This window comes from Xiphias gladius, chromosome 21, assembly GCF_016859285.1.
Source record: "Xiphias gladius isolate SHS-SW01 ecotype Sanya breed wild chromosome 21, ASM1685928v1, whole genome shotgun sequence".
Taxonomy (NCBI): Eukaryota; Metazoa; Chordata; class Actinopteri; order Istiophoriformes; family Xiphiidae; genus Xiphias; species Xiphias gladius.
The window spans coordinates 7792380-7808136 of NC_053420.1; the positions used below are offsets into that span (position 1 = coordinate 7792380).

Genomic DNA, 15757 nt, shown 5'->3' on the forward strand with positions numbered 1-15757 from the left:
AATAATAACTGAAACAAAACATTCTTTCCCTCTCAGTTTTGTTGACGGGAACAGCATTGTATGTTACCGAATCAAAAAGTAACGTACACAGCGCCGAGGTCCAAATGGGTTTAGGCTCCCACCGACCTGGCACAGAGTGGTGAGCTAGATCTTAAAGGTGGGCGTACATTTAATTAACGTTACAGTAGTCCCGGGTTTCTTGCTGCCAGGCATGCAAACTCCCTCCCCCGACACCTTTCCCATGTCAAGTTTGGGGGGGGGCTGCTTCTGACCCATTTCATTTTCCAAAACCGACCATCTGTCAAGCAAGCCCGCTTGACGCAGCGGCTGCGGAAGTGAGAAAGTAAGCATATTTTGAACTTCTCTTTAAAACTCTAATCTTTCATTCTTCATTCTTTTTTGTGTATATATGAATGCAGTCCCAAAGAGGGTGTCTGAAAGTGTGTGTTGTTATCCCTATTTGTACGATTCATCATGTCTCGCCCTTTTGTGAAGGCCAGCTTTTCAGCCCACCTTTTAGTGTGGCTTTTCTATACAGGTATGAACACTTTTGCCTCTAGAAGTAGTCAGACAACACTTTCCTGGGACTAGTTCGTTTCAGGCGTACCCGACATTAGGGCAAGGTGTGAGCGATGATGCTGGTTAGCCATTCCCAGCAAGTCCACCACCAAGACTCTTAGATGTTTTGAAAAATGCATAGGAGCAGGAGTGTCTAAATTTGTGGGATAGTGGGATTATCTGCAGGAGTCCATCTCAGAGCAGTCCATCGCATCAGACACCAAACTCACACGCAACAAAAAGGTGCATATGTGGTCTCTCTTGGGGGCCACTGAACCCCCCCCCCCCGAACAAAAGGGTCAGAGCAGGAGAACAGCAGCTGTACCGTGTCCTTCCCCTGTTCCTCCTGGGCACTGCCAGCAGCGGTACAACTGGCTGTCTCGCAGTGTGATGTTGCACACTGTATATAGCAGGTCTTGGTCTCTTTTTTTCCACCCCTGGGACCTTCTACCACTCCAGTGTCTGGCTGTCAACCACTGCCCCACACTGTACAATATAGGGTGGCTGTTTTGCTCTTACTGCAGAGACTAGTATTCACATTTCAAAGAGAGCCACCGTACAAAGGGAGAGATTGCGCATTTCTCAGTGCCTTTTGGTAGCATTAAAAGTATTTACTATTGGCCCAATACTAGTGGCCTCCTTTTATGATTGCCATCTACGAACTTGCCATCTTAGAGCAAGAAAGAAAAGCAGCCGGACAGATTTGGTGCAGAGGCTATAACTGCTTGTTTTTTGTTTTTCATGTAACAGCTGGTGCAGTAGAGCCATGGGCAAGGCGGGGAGTAAAGTCCTGAGAGAGACCTCAGTGGACGGGGTTCAAGCACAGGTAAAAGCAGCCACCTACAAGCCACACACATACAAGCTGTCCAAACTCCTGCCTGCACGCATACAAACTCGAAAACACTCGAGACAAGCTGGTAAATACACCAAAAAAGGTGTATTAAACTAAAAATAAATTCAGCTGCTGTGATGGTTAGCACTCTGGTATTTAGTGGTTGTGTGTTGGTGTGTGTATGTTCATGTGCGTGTACGTGTGTGTGTGTGTGTGTGTGTGTGTGCGTGTGTGTGTGTCCGTCCTGACTCTGGTGAAATGGGCCAGCTGCTGTGCTCTATACAGCTATCACAGGTTATGCAACCAGGATCAGCCGCAGCTTGCTTTCACACTTCATTTTCCCCACATTGCATCATCATACCTACAATCATCAAAATACATTACTGAGCTTCGGACAAACCATTAATATCTTGTGATTAAGCTCACTGAAGGAATGATAGTCACTGGATGTACCAAATGACGGATAGAAATTCTATTTATTGCTAAGATTTTCAGCTTTTTAAAAAATAATTTATATAAGCTACCCACCAGAAGTAGAATAAATCAGGTTAAATTTAATTTTATGTTGCGATATTGATAGATGTTGTGGGATAAACGGTTCATTTGAGAAACCATTTATAGCTAAAATAACCAGATGTCCACATGCTCTGTTTTGGCAGCGTCCCCAAAGACCTGAAAGATGTTTTTTTAACTTAGTATGCACAAGATTAAAAAAAAAAAATCTTTAGGACTTCTGGGACTCTATACTTTTAATATTATCCAGTAAATTAAATACCTATAACATAATGGTACTTTATCAGATTGATTCATTACATTGTAAATCCAATACTACCATTAAGCTTTCCTACTCACAGATTTTTAGTGTCCCTTCAGTTAAAATTGTGTTTTCACTTTGCCTCTCCAGTTTCTCTGTGCTGAACTTAAATCCGAGTTTAACAAGTGCATGGAGTAGTAAGATTTTATTGACATCACAACTAGTTCTTGAAGCAAGTTGGGTCCAATATGCAACTTACACAAGTTTGTTACGGAAACTAGAAGCCTCCAGTGTGCACACACTGAGGATCAACTTTTCAATGAAGTAGGAGTCATCTTGCAACCAGCAGCTAAACTTTAGAAATTAAAAGTACTAGCATACTGTATGCATATTCATACATTTTTGACTTCTCAGTGTCACTGTATGCATATTCATACATTTTTGACTTCTCAGTGATGGAGAATGTCACAACTGGTGTAATCAGGGTAACAAAAAAAAAAACAGAGGAAAGAACCAAAATGCATATGCTGAGGCAAAGCTATTTCAGTTCAGGGGTTTATTTAAGGCAAAGAGGGAAAAAAAGGCTTATGGGATGGTGAAGCGGGCACGGGTCAAAACCAGGAGAGCAGTCCAAACAGGAAAAAAAATCCAGAGAGGAGCAGGCAGGAATCCAAAGTCCAGCAAACGGCAAAAAACTGCAGAAACGGGGGACAAAGACAAGAAGCGCAAAGGAACTTCACGTAACATACTGACAAGTGAAAAAGGAGAAGGACAAGGCTATATCTACACAAGAAATGACTGACAAATGGGAAACAGGTGACAGAGAAAAGTTGCTGGAAAAAACACAAAAGCAGGAGGTAAAAACAACAATGGACACAGACGGAAGAAATTTCAAAAATAAAAAAGGAAATGACGAAACAGAGTCCAGGCGGGATATTATTTCAAGCAGAATATTTTTACATATCTTAAAACATGTCCTGGCAGGATCTTGAAGTATTGTCTGCAAAGGCCAGTGCTAGATATTAAAAGGAAACATACTTTGGTCTGAACAGTATAGCACATCTCATCATCCCATGGTATATGTCATCATATCATCCAACCGTACCGTCCGATAAGAAGATGAGCAGGCTTAGCCACCATTGGTCTTACTCTTGCATACAAACGTCAGATGAGATGACATTTTTTTTGTCACACTGTATTACTGGTAAATCTCATTGATTTATAGATTTTATGTTAAAGAATTAACGTTTTTCAGCAAATTCACAAGCAACTCCAAAAATAAATAGATAATTGAAAAGAATTTTTAAAATTGTCCAATATTAGCCATTAGTACCCTATCACAGATTATCGTATCGCCAAGTTTATTTTCAACCGTAAAACTTCTCTCTCAGTACATACCTTATTCACAATTCTTTAAAAAATATATATATTTCAGGGATTCTTATCAAAAAGGTTTGTTTATGTTGTGTGTTTACCTTTAAAAATAAAATTTAAACGGGCCGATTTGTCCGATATTTGAAACTCTCAGATATTGTGTTGGCGACAAAAATCCAGCATCAGTCAGGCTGTGCAGTCTTTATGTCAGCTGGCAGTGGTTAGAGGGAAGAGGCTGGAACGCATCTTATCCTTGGTCATTATCTAAATTCCCCCCCGACATCCCAAATTGTCCGTCATTCCCTCACCCAGTTGATCCAAAATTCGCTGCACCCAATTGATTGCACTTTTCAGCTCCTGCTCTAGCTAAAAGGCGCACCCTATCACCCCCATCTCAACTTGTTTTGGCTGAGCGGGTGCCATCTTTGTCAGCCCGCGCGGCTCGGTGGCGGACTCCGCGAGGCGAAGCAGGACTGAAGTGAATTGATTCACCGGGATTAAGGATTAAGATCTCCCCGGCCGCTTTGGTGGAGTAATTCCGGGGATTATGATGTCAACAGCCTGTGGCTGCAGGAGAGGAAATTGAATTGTGAGGGACGGGAGTGCCGATTGCCCAGAATTACAGCAGAAATCAGAGCTGGGAGTCCATGTCTGTGCCTTTCTCCTGCTCAGGAAAACCTCCGTGGGACACCATTTACTGCCTTCGGGGTATAGGAATCACTTACATAGTAGAACTAACTCTGAGTAAATGTCTAGGATGCTGATTGAGTCATAAGAGGATTTCTGTGTCACTGGTAATCCATCCTGCTCTGGCCTGTGAAGCATCAGGTGGTGAGTACCGCTAAGTGCAACAGAGATCACTTGTAGGGTGAACAACATGACAGGGATTCCTGACTCCTTCTTTTACAACTGAAGTCAACAGATAATATACAGGGGAATATGGAGAAGATGTCTGGTCAGACGCTGTAAATATGGGAAACTTTCAGAAGTGTATAACCTAACGATTGTACACATTCGCTGCTAACCTCCTGCGTGTTGTTGCTTGTTTGTGTGCCCCTCTGTCTGCCATTTAAGCCAACTCCTGCTGTGGCTGCTCCCGCTGCCACCGTCAAATTCGAAGGACTCACAAAAACCAGCAGGATGAAGGTGAAATGGACCCAGCTGGGTCTAGTATTCTTCCTCGTTCTCTCACTGGTGATGACAGGATGCTTCTTCTGGCAATATCAGCTGCCAAAGGTTCTGCCAGGTAAGGCCAACGCACGTGGTAACAGGTGAGGCACCTGGTGGCGTGGGACGTTTTTTTTCCTTTTGAAATATTGTTGCGGCCAGGCGACCGCAACAACATTTCTTGAAGCTAAGCAATCCTTAATTTAGCTTGGCTTGATACTTTAATGTTTTAAGGTTTTTTCCATCAACATCTCAGACCACATAGTTATTCAAGTTACTGAAACAGGAAAATTGCAAATAACCCAGTACTTGAGACTTGGACTTCATTCAAAATGATAAAGTATCAAGATGTGAAAATTTAATTTTAATTTAAATTAATTTTGACCTGCAACTAGACTGGGAGATGTACCTTGTTTGAGACTTGGAGGAAAAAAATCTGACTACTGTACCGGACCTGTTTGTTTTTGTTTGAGACAACACAGAGTTATTAGGACAAAGTTCATCATGTTAATTTTGGTAAAAAAAAATACAAATAAAAAAAATTAAACAGATTGAAACATAGCTGTTAGTCAGTTATGCTCCTTATCTGATCTGAGTGCAACAACAACACCCAACCTCAGCTCCTATTACGTTGATAATCGATAGATATTTTTTCTCTTTATTAAAAGATACATATCTCGTAATTAAGAGATTTTAAAAATCTCTTAATTGTGAGACCTTTATCATGCAATTATGAGATAAAGTCTTGCTAAATTATAAAAACTTGCTAAAATATTAGCCAACAGTTGTTGTACTTGCTGGGAGCGTGTATGGTTGGCAGCATCGCAACAAGTTCTAGATCTCAGGAGGCAGTGTCCATTAAAACTGTGCAAACAACTGGAACTTGACAGCGAGTTGATGGTTTTCATTTTGTCAGACAAGACAAAGTTGGATTTAAAAAAATCAAAGAATAAAGGCAACGTTCAAGATTGAACCGTGAAATAAATGACAGTGAAATGTTTTTGTTTTTTTTTTCATTTTAGTGCATTCAGTCCTGGAAAATCAGTGTAAATGTCAAACATCCCTCCAGCTGTACCAGTGGTGCTTCAGATCATAAGTTTGCTTTAAACTGCCGTGGGTCTGAGTCTCAGTGTCCTCATTCATCCTTTCATTCATTCAGTCCAGTTGTTTGTGCATGTATGTTCTAATAATCGCTGTCCTTTCAGCAGACTCCCACCTGCCTGCCTTTCCCACCAGCAGAATCACCTAACCTTCCCCCGCCTTAGCTGTCCAGCACTCTGTTATTTGCCTGCCCTTTTTGATCCTGATTGTGTTTTGGACCTTGCCTGTTTTTTTTGGATTTCTGCCTTAGCCTGGCCCTTTGTACTTTGTTTGGCTGCTTGGATTTTTGTATCCTTGGTTCGTTTTGTTTTTTCCTAAGTAAAGACTCTTTACTTTTACATCTGCCTCCTGCACGTGGGGCCCGTTTCCGAGAAACACGACATAAACATGTTGACACTTAATTACAAACAAAATGCCTTATTCTCCAAAATATTTCCCCGGTTTGTGATCTCTACATGAATCTGTATGAGTAAAGGGACATCAGGCGATATCATTAATGGGAAAAGCACAACTCCCTGCAGGTTCTGAATTATATTTTCCAGTATGTACTGATACATCTTTTTATATTCCAAAAAAATAATTTTCATGTATAGTAGTCCTTTAGAATGAAAATGCAAACGGTGGCCTCAAGCTACACTGAAACATATTGAAATACACCCTGTTCATGCAGAGTTCACAGCGGGAACAGGATGCATCTCTCTTGATCAGGAAGTTGTACATCATACATCCTGTCAAACTGTAATCATCAGCGTGTAGAGAGAAAAAAATGAAGCCCAGAGCCAGCTCAGTTACACTACATTATGCCGGCTTTTGTGCCATCGATACATTAATCTATCAAATATCAAGTGGGAATTACACTAGCCTTTCCCCCTGTCTTTGCTCTACTTTTTCTTTCTTTCCCTTGTCACATTTTCTCTCCGACGCCCAGATGAGGGGATGGGTCGCAATGCCAAATCAGAGATGACGTGTCCCCGCTTCCCTGAGCCCCTCCCACTGGAGCATCCTATCCCCAGTCTGAAGGAGGCACTGGAAAAGGTGAGAGGAGTCGTTCGTCAGGCAAAGATTGAAATCTGCAGTCGTATTTCCGTCATGCGCTCTCAAGTTCGAGGAAATTTACAGGCCGGCTGTCTTAATCCTTCACACCAAATGCCGTTTGCAGTTGACAGAAGGAGATTAAAGACATAGTGGATGAAAAACGGAGTGTCTGTCTGCGCAAAAAGGTTGTGTTTCTGTGCGCAGCGAACCGCAGTGTTCCCACTTGTTGTTTTGCCTGCTCATGTCACTTTCCAAACTAAAAGGCACCCCCTAATGAAAATAGCAGGTCTCATTAAACTAATATCTTTGGCACAGCAGGACATCAAAGTAATGGCTCTGGGGTTTCATATTGCATTTAATAAGGGATGCCAAAGGGACGCCAAAGTAAAAGCGCAGAAAAACAAAACATAAAAATACTGTGTGAAAGTACATTTGAGCTGAGGTGCTCATTTGATAAATTGATGCCTGCAGGTTCGATACAAACAGCATGAGTGTCATTACTGACTGTACCACTTCGAAACATGTTGAACGAATGGTATCAACATGCCAAGGCACCAGACCACCAAAACATGGCTTTGAGTTATTATACCCAGAGGAATTTATTTTGTCCTGCAGTGATGGAAGAGGTATTCAGATCCTGCGCTTAAGTAAAACCACAAAGTAAAAATACTTGAGTACAAGTAAAGGTTCTGTATTTTAAATCCTACTTAAGTAAAACTACATAAGTATTATCAGCTGAATGTACCCTAAAGCATCAACATTTAAAAGTACTTGTTCTGCAGGAAATCGGGCCCCTGTCAGGGACATATTATTATATATGACATTATTAGATCGCTAAAATACTGATGCATCGATGTGTAAGAAGCTTTTTACTGTTGTAGCTGGTCAGGGTGGAGCGAGTTTTAACTACTGTGTCTATACAGCTAAGTAGATTTATCACAAGATAAATCGAGGGATCATGAGGTAATTAATGGAGTAGGGAAAAAGAAAAAAACAAAGTTCTTCTACACAAATTTGTATTCATTTATTCATCTATTATCTAATCTTTTTTTTTTTTTAATATTGAATACTTCTATTTCTTTTGGCCTCAGAAAAGTTATTTGAAATGAAACCATCTAAGAAATTTCAAATGGAAATGTCTCTTTGATGGTACTGGGACAACTCACTGACATTTGAAACATGAAGCCTCAAATAGACACTGGTTTAATTTTCAGACCAGAATACATTGTATTTTATAAACTTTAGTATGTTTTTTATGGTAAATATTTCTGTGACATAAATGTTATAGAGTGAAAAGTACAACCTTTCCCTCCCAAATGCAGTGGAGTAGCCCACTACTCCTGGCATTTCCATTAAATTTTTCTGATGTGTCTCGTCTTGATGAATTCAAATTCTAAATGAGTTGGACGCGCTGAGCAAGAGGAAATACAGTAGCAGTGATTGTGCCAGGTAGAGAAATGTACACTTTGTGAGGGATTCATCATCAAGCAGTAAAAATAGCTGCGGCTGTGATCCCCTGCCGTTTGCAGCGGCTCCTCTGAAACGCATAAAGCGTGCGTTTAACATGTAGCTCAGAGCTACAGTTTGCAGCCTTAATTTCTTTTCTTGAGAGGCCAGAACAGCAAGTGATCTAAGTGAGCATAATGACAGAGCTGATGATGGCAAGACGTATTCATATTATGTGATGTCGACAGGAGGGGGGAACGGTCTAGGTCACAAGTTTCAGTAGCACATTTGTGATAAATACAGCTCAGGAAAATAAAATGAAAAAGCTTCCACTATACCTCCTCCACTCTATAGTCTAAAACTGAGTTCAAACTTCAGAGAATGTCACCTTAATTTCATATGGATTTTCACTGGAGTTTTTCACTTTCGCTAATGGTTTTCTTAACTGTGGGTGTTGTGAGGCCATTTGTCACAGTGATCAAGGACCGCAAACAAAGGTGCCTCGATTTGACACAGAAATAGTTTACATACATTTTGGCAAATACGCTTTTTCACTTCCTTGCTGGGAGACTGATGAGAAGAACGATACCACTCTCACATCTGTGAAGTGAAAATCAAGCCACAGCCAGCAGCCGGTTAGCTTAGGTTAGCATAAAGACTGGTAGCAGGGGGGAAACAACAAGCCTGTCTTTCTTTAAAGTTTATTTTTTATGAAATAATTTACATTTAAATCCATCTGAAGTGGAAAATTTTTCCTGCTCTGCCTCCTATAGGTGGACGTTTTGCTTCGGCAGAGCATCAACCCCATCAGCGTTCCCGCTCTGTCGGCCATTGTGATTTTAAACGACACAGTTTTATGGACCGGCAACTTTGGAAAGAGGAATGCCAGTGACCCTCTCTCAGGACCCCCCAATGAGTACACAATCTACAGGTGAGTCCTGGACTGAAGCCCATATCACAAATGTCACAAATGTCCCTGACAGTGAATCATTCATCTTCGTTAGCCTGCTTGATTAAAGTGGTAACCTGCAAGACCCTTGAAATCACAGTAAAGTAATACTTTAATTTTGAGGACGAAGGCTGAAATGTTCGCCAAGCTGCCAGGAAAAATAAATTCTGGTATAGAAATACTGTCGAAATAGAAATAGTCGTTTTTTTTTTTTTTAATCTTATTTTGCTTGGCCTAAAATTGGTCAAATTTAACTATACTGACACTAAAAACTGTTGGAACCAAGAACAAAATATACGCACGTTTTTGAGCATTGAACGTAAACTCCTCTGAAGCTTATTAAAACTGTATAAATACCAGAAATAAAACTGAGGACATGAGCTCAGTGTCTTCAAAAGTAGCTGATGATCACACATCAAACATCCTCATCTTTTCATGGTCTGTTCAACCACAGTGTTTATCTCTGCTCATTCTGGCTAACCAGTTTTTCCTCCACCGATTCTCTTGCCGAAATTGGAAACATAAAACACATTGCTTCCTGTGCTGCAGAGGAAACAGTGTGTTTTCATTATGGGATGAGCTTTGTTATATCATCTTGATTCAGTGTAATGAGACCATGGGCTCTGTATATAGATATCGTTGCACATCTGCACCGTAGCTCCTGACTTTGATGTGTAATTGATGCAGCATGATGGCGATCCCGTTACTCCTGAAAGTCTGATGATGACTCTGAAAAGGCAAAGTAACTGCTCAGTGTGTATGGCAGCCCAGGTCTCAAGCTACATAAAAACAGCTGGGATACGCAATTAAAGTTATTTACTGCTGGAACAGATCATGGGGGTTTCCAAACAAAGATTTACAGTAGTTAAAAAAAAAAAGGGGGGGGGGGGATATAAAACACAAAATCACAGCCACCCCGAATGACAGCAGGTGCCTAAGTACTACATTTGCGGAGTAACGGGCAGTCCTGAGTTGAAGCGGTGGACTGGGTGCTCCTCCAGTCACATGTGTGATGTTGGCAGCAGGGAGGAGTGACAGGCCAGTCACCGAAGGGGGAACTGCACAACAACGTTTTCCATACATGAAAACAAGATAAGCCATACTCCAGCATCTCTGTGAGGCTGTGCATTATCACAGAGGGGCGTTGAGCTAAAGGCTAACATCGGCATGCTAATATGCTCAGAGTGACGATGCTAGCATTCAGATGTTTAGCAGATATCGTATTTAGCATGTTTACCATCTTATTTTAGCATGTTAGCATGCTAAAATCTGTTATGTAGCACCAAAACAAAGTACAGTGGAGGCTGATGGGAATGCCGTTGAACAGGTAATTAAACAAGTATTGGATTCGACTTTTGAGATCCTACAGTTTCATTAACGCAACACGACATTTCACACAACCCCACATTTCAAACTCCACTGCTAACGTTTGTAAAGCAGACCTGCTGTTGATAAAGTGAAGTCTCCATTCCCAGTCCAAGAAAACCCTGATGAGAGTCCAAGACTTAAGAAAAGCTCCTCCATAACCACAGAAGATATTATGCAACCATGTTTATGGACTGAGTAGTGCCCCTCCGCCTGTGTCGTTTAATGTTTATAATTGGTGGAATGTCCCTTTAATACTTGACTTGAAGTACAGTCAGATACAAATGATCTAACTGTCGTCACTGAATGTCCTTTATGCTGAACTTGTAACGGAAATGCCAACATTTGTTTATACAACACTGTTTGACCAGAACACATTTTTGTTGTTACAAAATGTAGTAACGCACCTTGTTTGCATTACCAATTTACATCAGGAAAATACAGAATAAAATATAATCCTCTGGTGCAAAAACTCAATGTACAATGAAACAATTCAAAATCCGCATGGAAGGAAGGAATAGACCCCCTCCATTCAAAATTGTGTTTTGGTCAATGTTACTTCCCTTGTATGTTTGAGCTTCACCGTACAGAATGATGTATGTCAGAGTTTGGCACTAGAAGGCTAGCTGTTTCCCACTGTTTCCAGTCTTTAAGCTAAGCTAAGCTAACCGGCAGCTGGTTATTGCTTCATATTTACCATACAGACACGAGAGTGGTATTGATCTTCTCATCTAACTTTTGCCACATAAGCATTGTTCCCCAAAAATGTTGAACTATTCCTTTAACTGTCTTTACCAGACCATATGAGTCCCACTGCACTGTTGCACCAAAACACTGAAAAATACTGTTTTAGGTTCTACCACAATTCCAATGTATAAATCAGTTTACAATTTTGCATGTTGCTACTCAATAAAAACTATAATGAAAATACTGACAGTAAATTTATTTAATCTGGCACGGCATATTTTGCTGTTTTTTTACTTCTATTCAACCAAACAAGTCCATCATATGCAATTCTTTTAAACTGCTGGCCAGGCAGAAGGCAAAAGACATGTTAATGGGGAATTAAAAAAAATAAACAAAGCCAGCTGGCCAGACGTGACGATAAGAGTTTGCAGTAAACAAAAACTGTGCATCAGTGTGCCAACACAAAGACACAAAGTTTTTTTTTTTTTTGTCAGATTACACAAAGATTAAAACAATCGCATTGCTCCGTTATCTGGCTTTCAGAATTGCCAGCCTATCCAAAATCTTCCCGACACTGATGCTTTACAAACTGTGGGAGGATGGCAAGGTCGGCTCCCTCGATGATCCTCTGGAGAAATATGTGGAGAACTTCACCATCAAAAATCCTCTGGGGAAGACGCGAGACTCAGAGCTGAAATATGTGACAGATGGTCTGATATTCCTGGACAGCGGGGAGGTTCAGATCCGCTCCTCCTCGGTCACCCTGCGCAGGATGGCCAGCCAGCTCTCAGGTGCGTGGATCCAGTGGATTATAATGAATTAACTTAAAGTTTAACCAAACTCCTGAAACTCCAGAGAGCCCTGTGACTTACCTTTTCAGAGAGCCAACGGTTGTGATATGAAGAGATCAAATCAGATACAGTATGTCCGTTAGGTCTTCAATCTACAGTACATGTTAGGCAGTTGTTTGAAATTGCATCCTTTCTATCAGACAAAACCAAAAAGTGGTGCTGCATTCGAAAAACTGTAGATATGTTTTCTTTATAATTCTTGTGTTGGATGTGGACACAACTATAAGCACAGGAGCTGACCTACTGAAACTTAAGAATGGAGTAAAAACACCAAAAACTAGAAAATGCGAACAGTAGAGTGCAGACCTCCGCCAAGGCAAATGTCAAACACCATAAACCAGACTTCAGAGGAAAAAATTCAAATTCATAGTAAATGATCCAGATCTGCTCCAAAATTTAATGACTTCTTCCCTGACCCACGCCCCACCACTCCACCAAGTTTGGTGCAAGTCAGTTCAGTAGGTTTTGCGTAATCCCGCCGACAAACAAACAAACAGACACAGATGAATCCATAACCTCCTTGGTAACACAGTAATAAAAGTGATTTAGGTCTTTTTTAAGCAAAATGCCAAACGTAATGTTTGAAAGCTTCTCAAATGTGAGAATTTGCTGCTTTTCCATGTCTTACATTACATTGAAATGAAGATCTCCGGCTTTTAGACTGTTTATCAGACCAAAAAAAAAGCAACTCGAAAACATCCCCTTTGGCTTTAGGAAACCGCAATGGGGTTTTTTTTTTTCACTCTTTTCTGACATTTTATAGATCAAACAAAGCTTCGAGTAATTAATCCCAACCTTAGTTGACTTGACCCTTACCTGCCGTCATTTAAAGCCAACAACCTGCAAAGAGACCTTAGACATCTTTAAAAATATTTCTTGCCATTAATGAAGAGAAAAACTATGAACAACCATTACGGTCCTATAGGTACAAAAGAATTAAAAAAGGATTCCTCTAGTTTGTATTTAGAGATTGCTGACTTGCAGTAGAGATGCAATAGAGATATTAAACAGTTTATGTCGCAGCTGACTCCTAAGATCCTGGAGTTTTTTTAGCCGTTACATCTATAAATCCACAAAGCAAAATATTTGGTGTGGTCTTGCATAAACACGCACCTGTTTGTGTGAAGCAGATTTTTAGTTTGTAACACTTCACACTATGTAATGAAATAAAAGTAAAGATGAGAGAAACACCTGAGGCAAGGAGAATCATATATCTTTGAATGTCCTTCCTTGTCTCAGTGTCTCACCAAGGTATCAGGGCTGAAACTAACAATCGTGTTTGGAGAACTGTGAGTTTGTCACGCAACAATAAGTGTTGTCACAAACGAAACAAAATAACCATCAGACTGAAATATAAAGTGAAGAGGTTGGAGACAAGAGGTGGAAATGTCTCCTGCCTACAACATAGTATTCATCTGTTTGTTTGTTTTTTGCTGTTTTTACTGACTAATTTTAGTTTTTTTTATTTAACACTGTTTTACTGTGGGCTGATCCAGGCCTGCCCAGGAGACTCCGGGCCACAAATCTGCTTTGGAAAGGAAAAACGCAATCTGCAATGAATCTGCTACAAGATGATGTCCTCGTCGCAGACCCAGGCACCAAGTAAGATTTGTTTTGCTGCGTTATTTCATTTTGTTAATATGCACATTCTTATTGGGCAGACTGGAATAGTAATCTGTGTGAAAATGCATGAATATCTTTATTCTTAATGGTCTCTTTATTGTCAGAAAAAAAACCCCAAAAAAACATATTTTAGGCTAAATCTTTGTGATTTTCAAGTGTGGCACTATTAAAAATACTACACTGACCTAAACTCGTGTTTATTTCATTCATCACCTGAAAGTCATCAGTTTTTGATAATTTTAGGACTGAACTCTGAATTCACACGTGTTTTGTAGAGGTGCTGGAAGGTGGATTTTGTTACCATTGGACACATCCAGGCTAGTTGTTTTCCCCTGCTTCCTGGTTTTGTGCTAAGCAGCTGCTGGCTGTAGCTTCATCATTCAACTAGGAAAACCTCTTTTTTTTTAAATCATCTACAGGAACAAACGTACTTTTTAAGATATGCTCCATCTACATAACTTGCTTCCCTCCAGATGTCACTACAGCAACCTCGCTTTCTCTCTGCTTGCTCATGTGATGGCCGAGCGGGTGGCTGGAGTTGACTACCAGCGGTGGGTCACAGACAACATCCTGGACCGGCTGGGGATGGAGGACACGGGCTTTGACATCACCCCGGGGCTGCAGAGTCAAATGGCTTTAGGAGTGTACTCCAGTGGGAAGCCGGCCCCGCTCTATGACCTGGGTTGGTACCGGCCTTCAGGTCAGATGTTCTCCACAGCGGCAGACTTGGCCAAGTTGGCCATGATGCTGCTTGGTGCTTATCACCGCAAGCTGTTGGAGCCAGACTCATTGAAGATCATGCTGACTCCACTCTTCAGGTGCGATAAGGACTACTTTGCCAATCGTACCGGGACGCCATGGGAGGTGAACGAGCTGATGGGCTACGAGGTGGTGCGTAAAGATGGCGATTTGGATGGGTACTCTGCCACCTTCTCTCTGGTTCCCAGACTGAAGGTTGGTTTGGTAGTGCTAATGGCTGGCAGCAGGTCTCAGAACCAGGATGTGGTCGTCAAGGCCTACAACCATATCATCCCAGCCGTAGAAAAAGCCTTCAGGGAGGCCAAGAAGGTCCTCTTTGCTCCCCCAAACCCAGAGCCTTACATCGGCTTCTTCACCTACGGCAACATCACCTTCTATGAGATCAAAGTTGGGCCAGAGGGAGTTCTGAGCATGCAGCAGTTTGGGCCTCAGATTGAAGAGCTGATCCCAGAAAAATACAGGACAATAAAGCTCAACTACCTGGTCGACCGGGTGTTCAGAGTCGTGTTTGAAAAAGAGTACCCCTGTGTTTTGCGAGTAGGCACAGCCTCAGTGTCTCTGGAAGCCCAAGATGGCCAATTATTTAACTTCTACACGTTTGACAAACGGGGTTTGTCCCCTGGTTTTGATGCTCCAGGACTGAATACGTATAATGTGGTCAGAATAGCCCGCAGGCCATCCTTCTCAAGCTGAACTGCTGCAATGCTGTGGCCTAAAGACAAGTGGTATGTCCTTTTGATGTGTGAGGAACTGTAAACAAAAAGAAGGCTGTGAATATTGAAAGACCAAGTGGAAAAGTTGGGGTCATTTTGGTGGTCACAGATAGGATTGTGCTCTTGATTTACACAGAGCACAGAGAGGGACAGTGTTTTGTGAAATTAATTTTTCTTCTGAATGATGTATGTGACTGTCCTTGAACTGGTCCTTCATTATGCCTCCTAACTAAACATTCACGCTATAGTGATACAGTGCTTGTGTTTTTCCTGCCTTCATTTAAACCGCTCTCACATTGTCTTGGTCTGCTCCGTCCTCTGCTCCGTTTTCATGAGTGCGATCAGCAGAACACTGGCTTACAACAAACAGTCGTTGCGGTCATGTACATGAATATTTACATACATTTCATTTTCAATTCTTGGACAATGATCACAGTTCCATGAAATCATTGTCTCATACATATTTATCTTCTTTCGGTGAAGAGAAAAAAAAGATTTTGTTTCTTTGTGGTACTATTCTTGTGGCAGGTAAAATCAGGACAT

At 41.2% G+C, this 15757-nt stretch overlaps 1 protein-coding gene across 3 annotated transcripts; it reads left to right on the forward strand.

Annotated features, from left to right (window-relative positions):
- Positions 1-1324: 1324 nt before the first annotated feature.
- Positions 1325-15194, forward strand: lactbl1b (lactamase, beta-like 1b). 3 transcript variants are annotated; one of them, XM_040116041.1, is made up of 7 exons: positions 1325-1384; positions 4593-4764; positions 6715-6821; positions 9041-9198; positions 11812-12059; positions 13616-13721; positions 14216-15194. In XM_040116041.1, exons 1-7 carry the CDS (start codon positions 1325-1327, stop codon positions 15192-15194), a joined length of 1830 nt encoding a protein of 609 aa, XP_039971975.1. The 3 variants fall into 3 exon arrangements, with proteins under 3 accessions (XP_039971975.1, XP_039971976.1, XP_039971978.1); XM_040116042.1 differs by having other exon boundaries at positions 1325-1378; XM_040116044.1 differs by lacking the exon at positions 1325-1384 and having other exon boundaries at positions 4659-4782.
- The last annotated feature ends 563 nt before the right edge of the window (positions 15195-15757 follow it).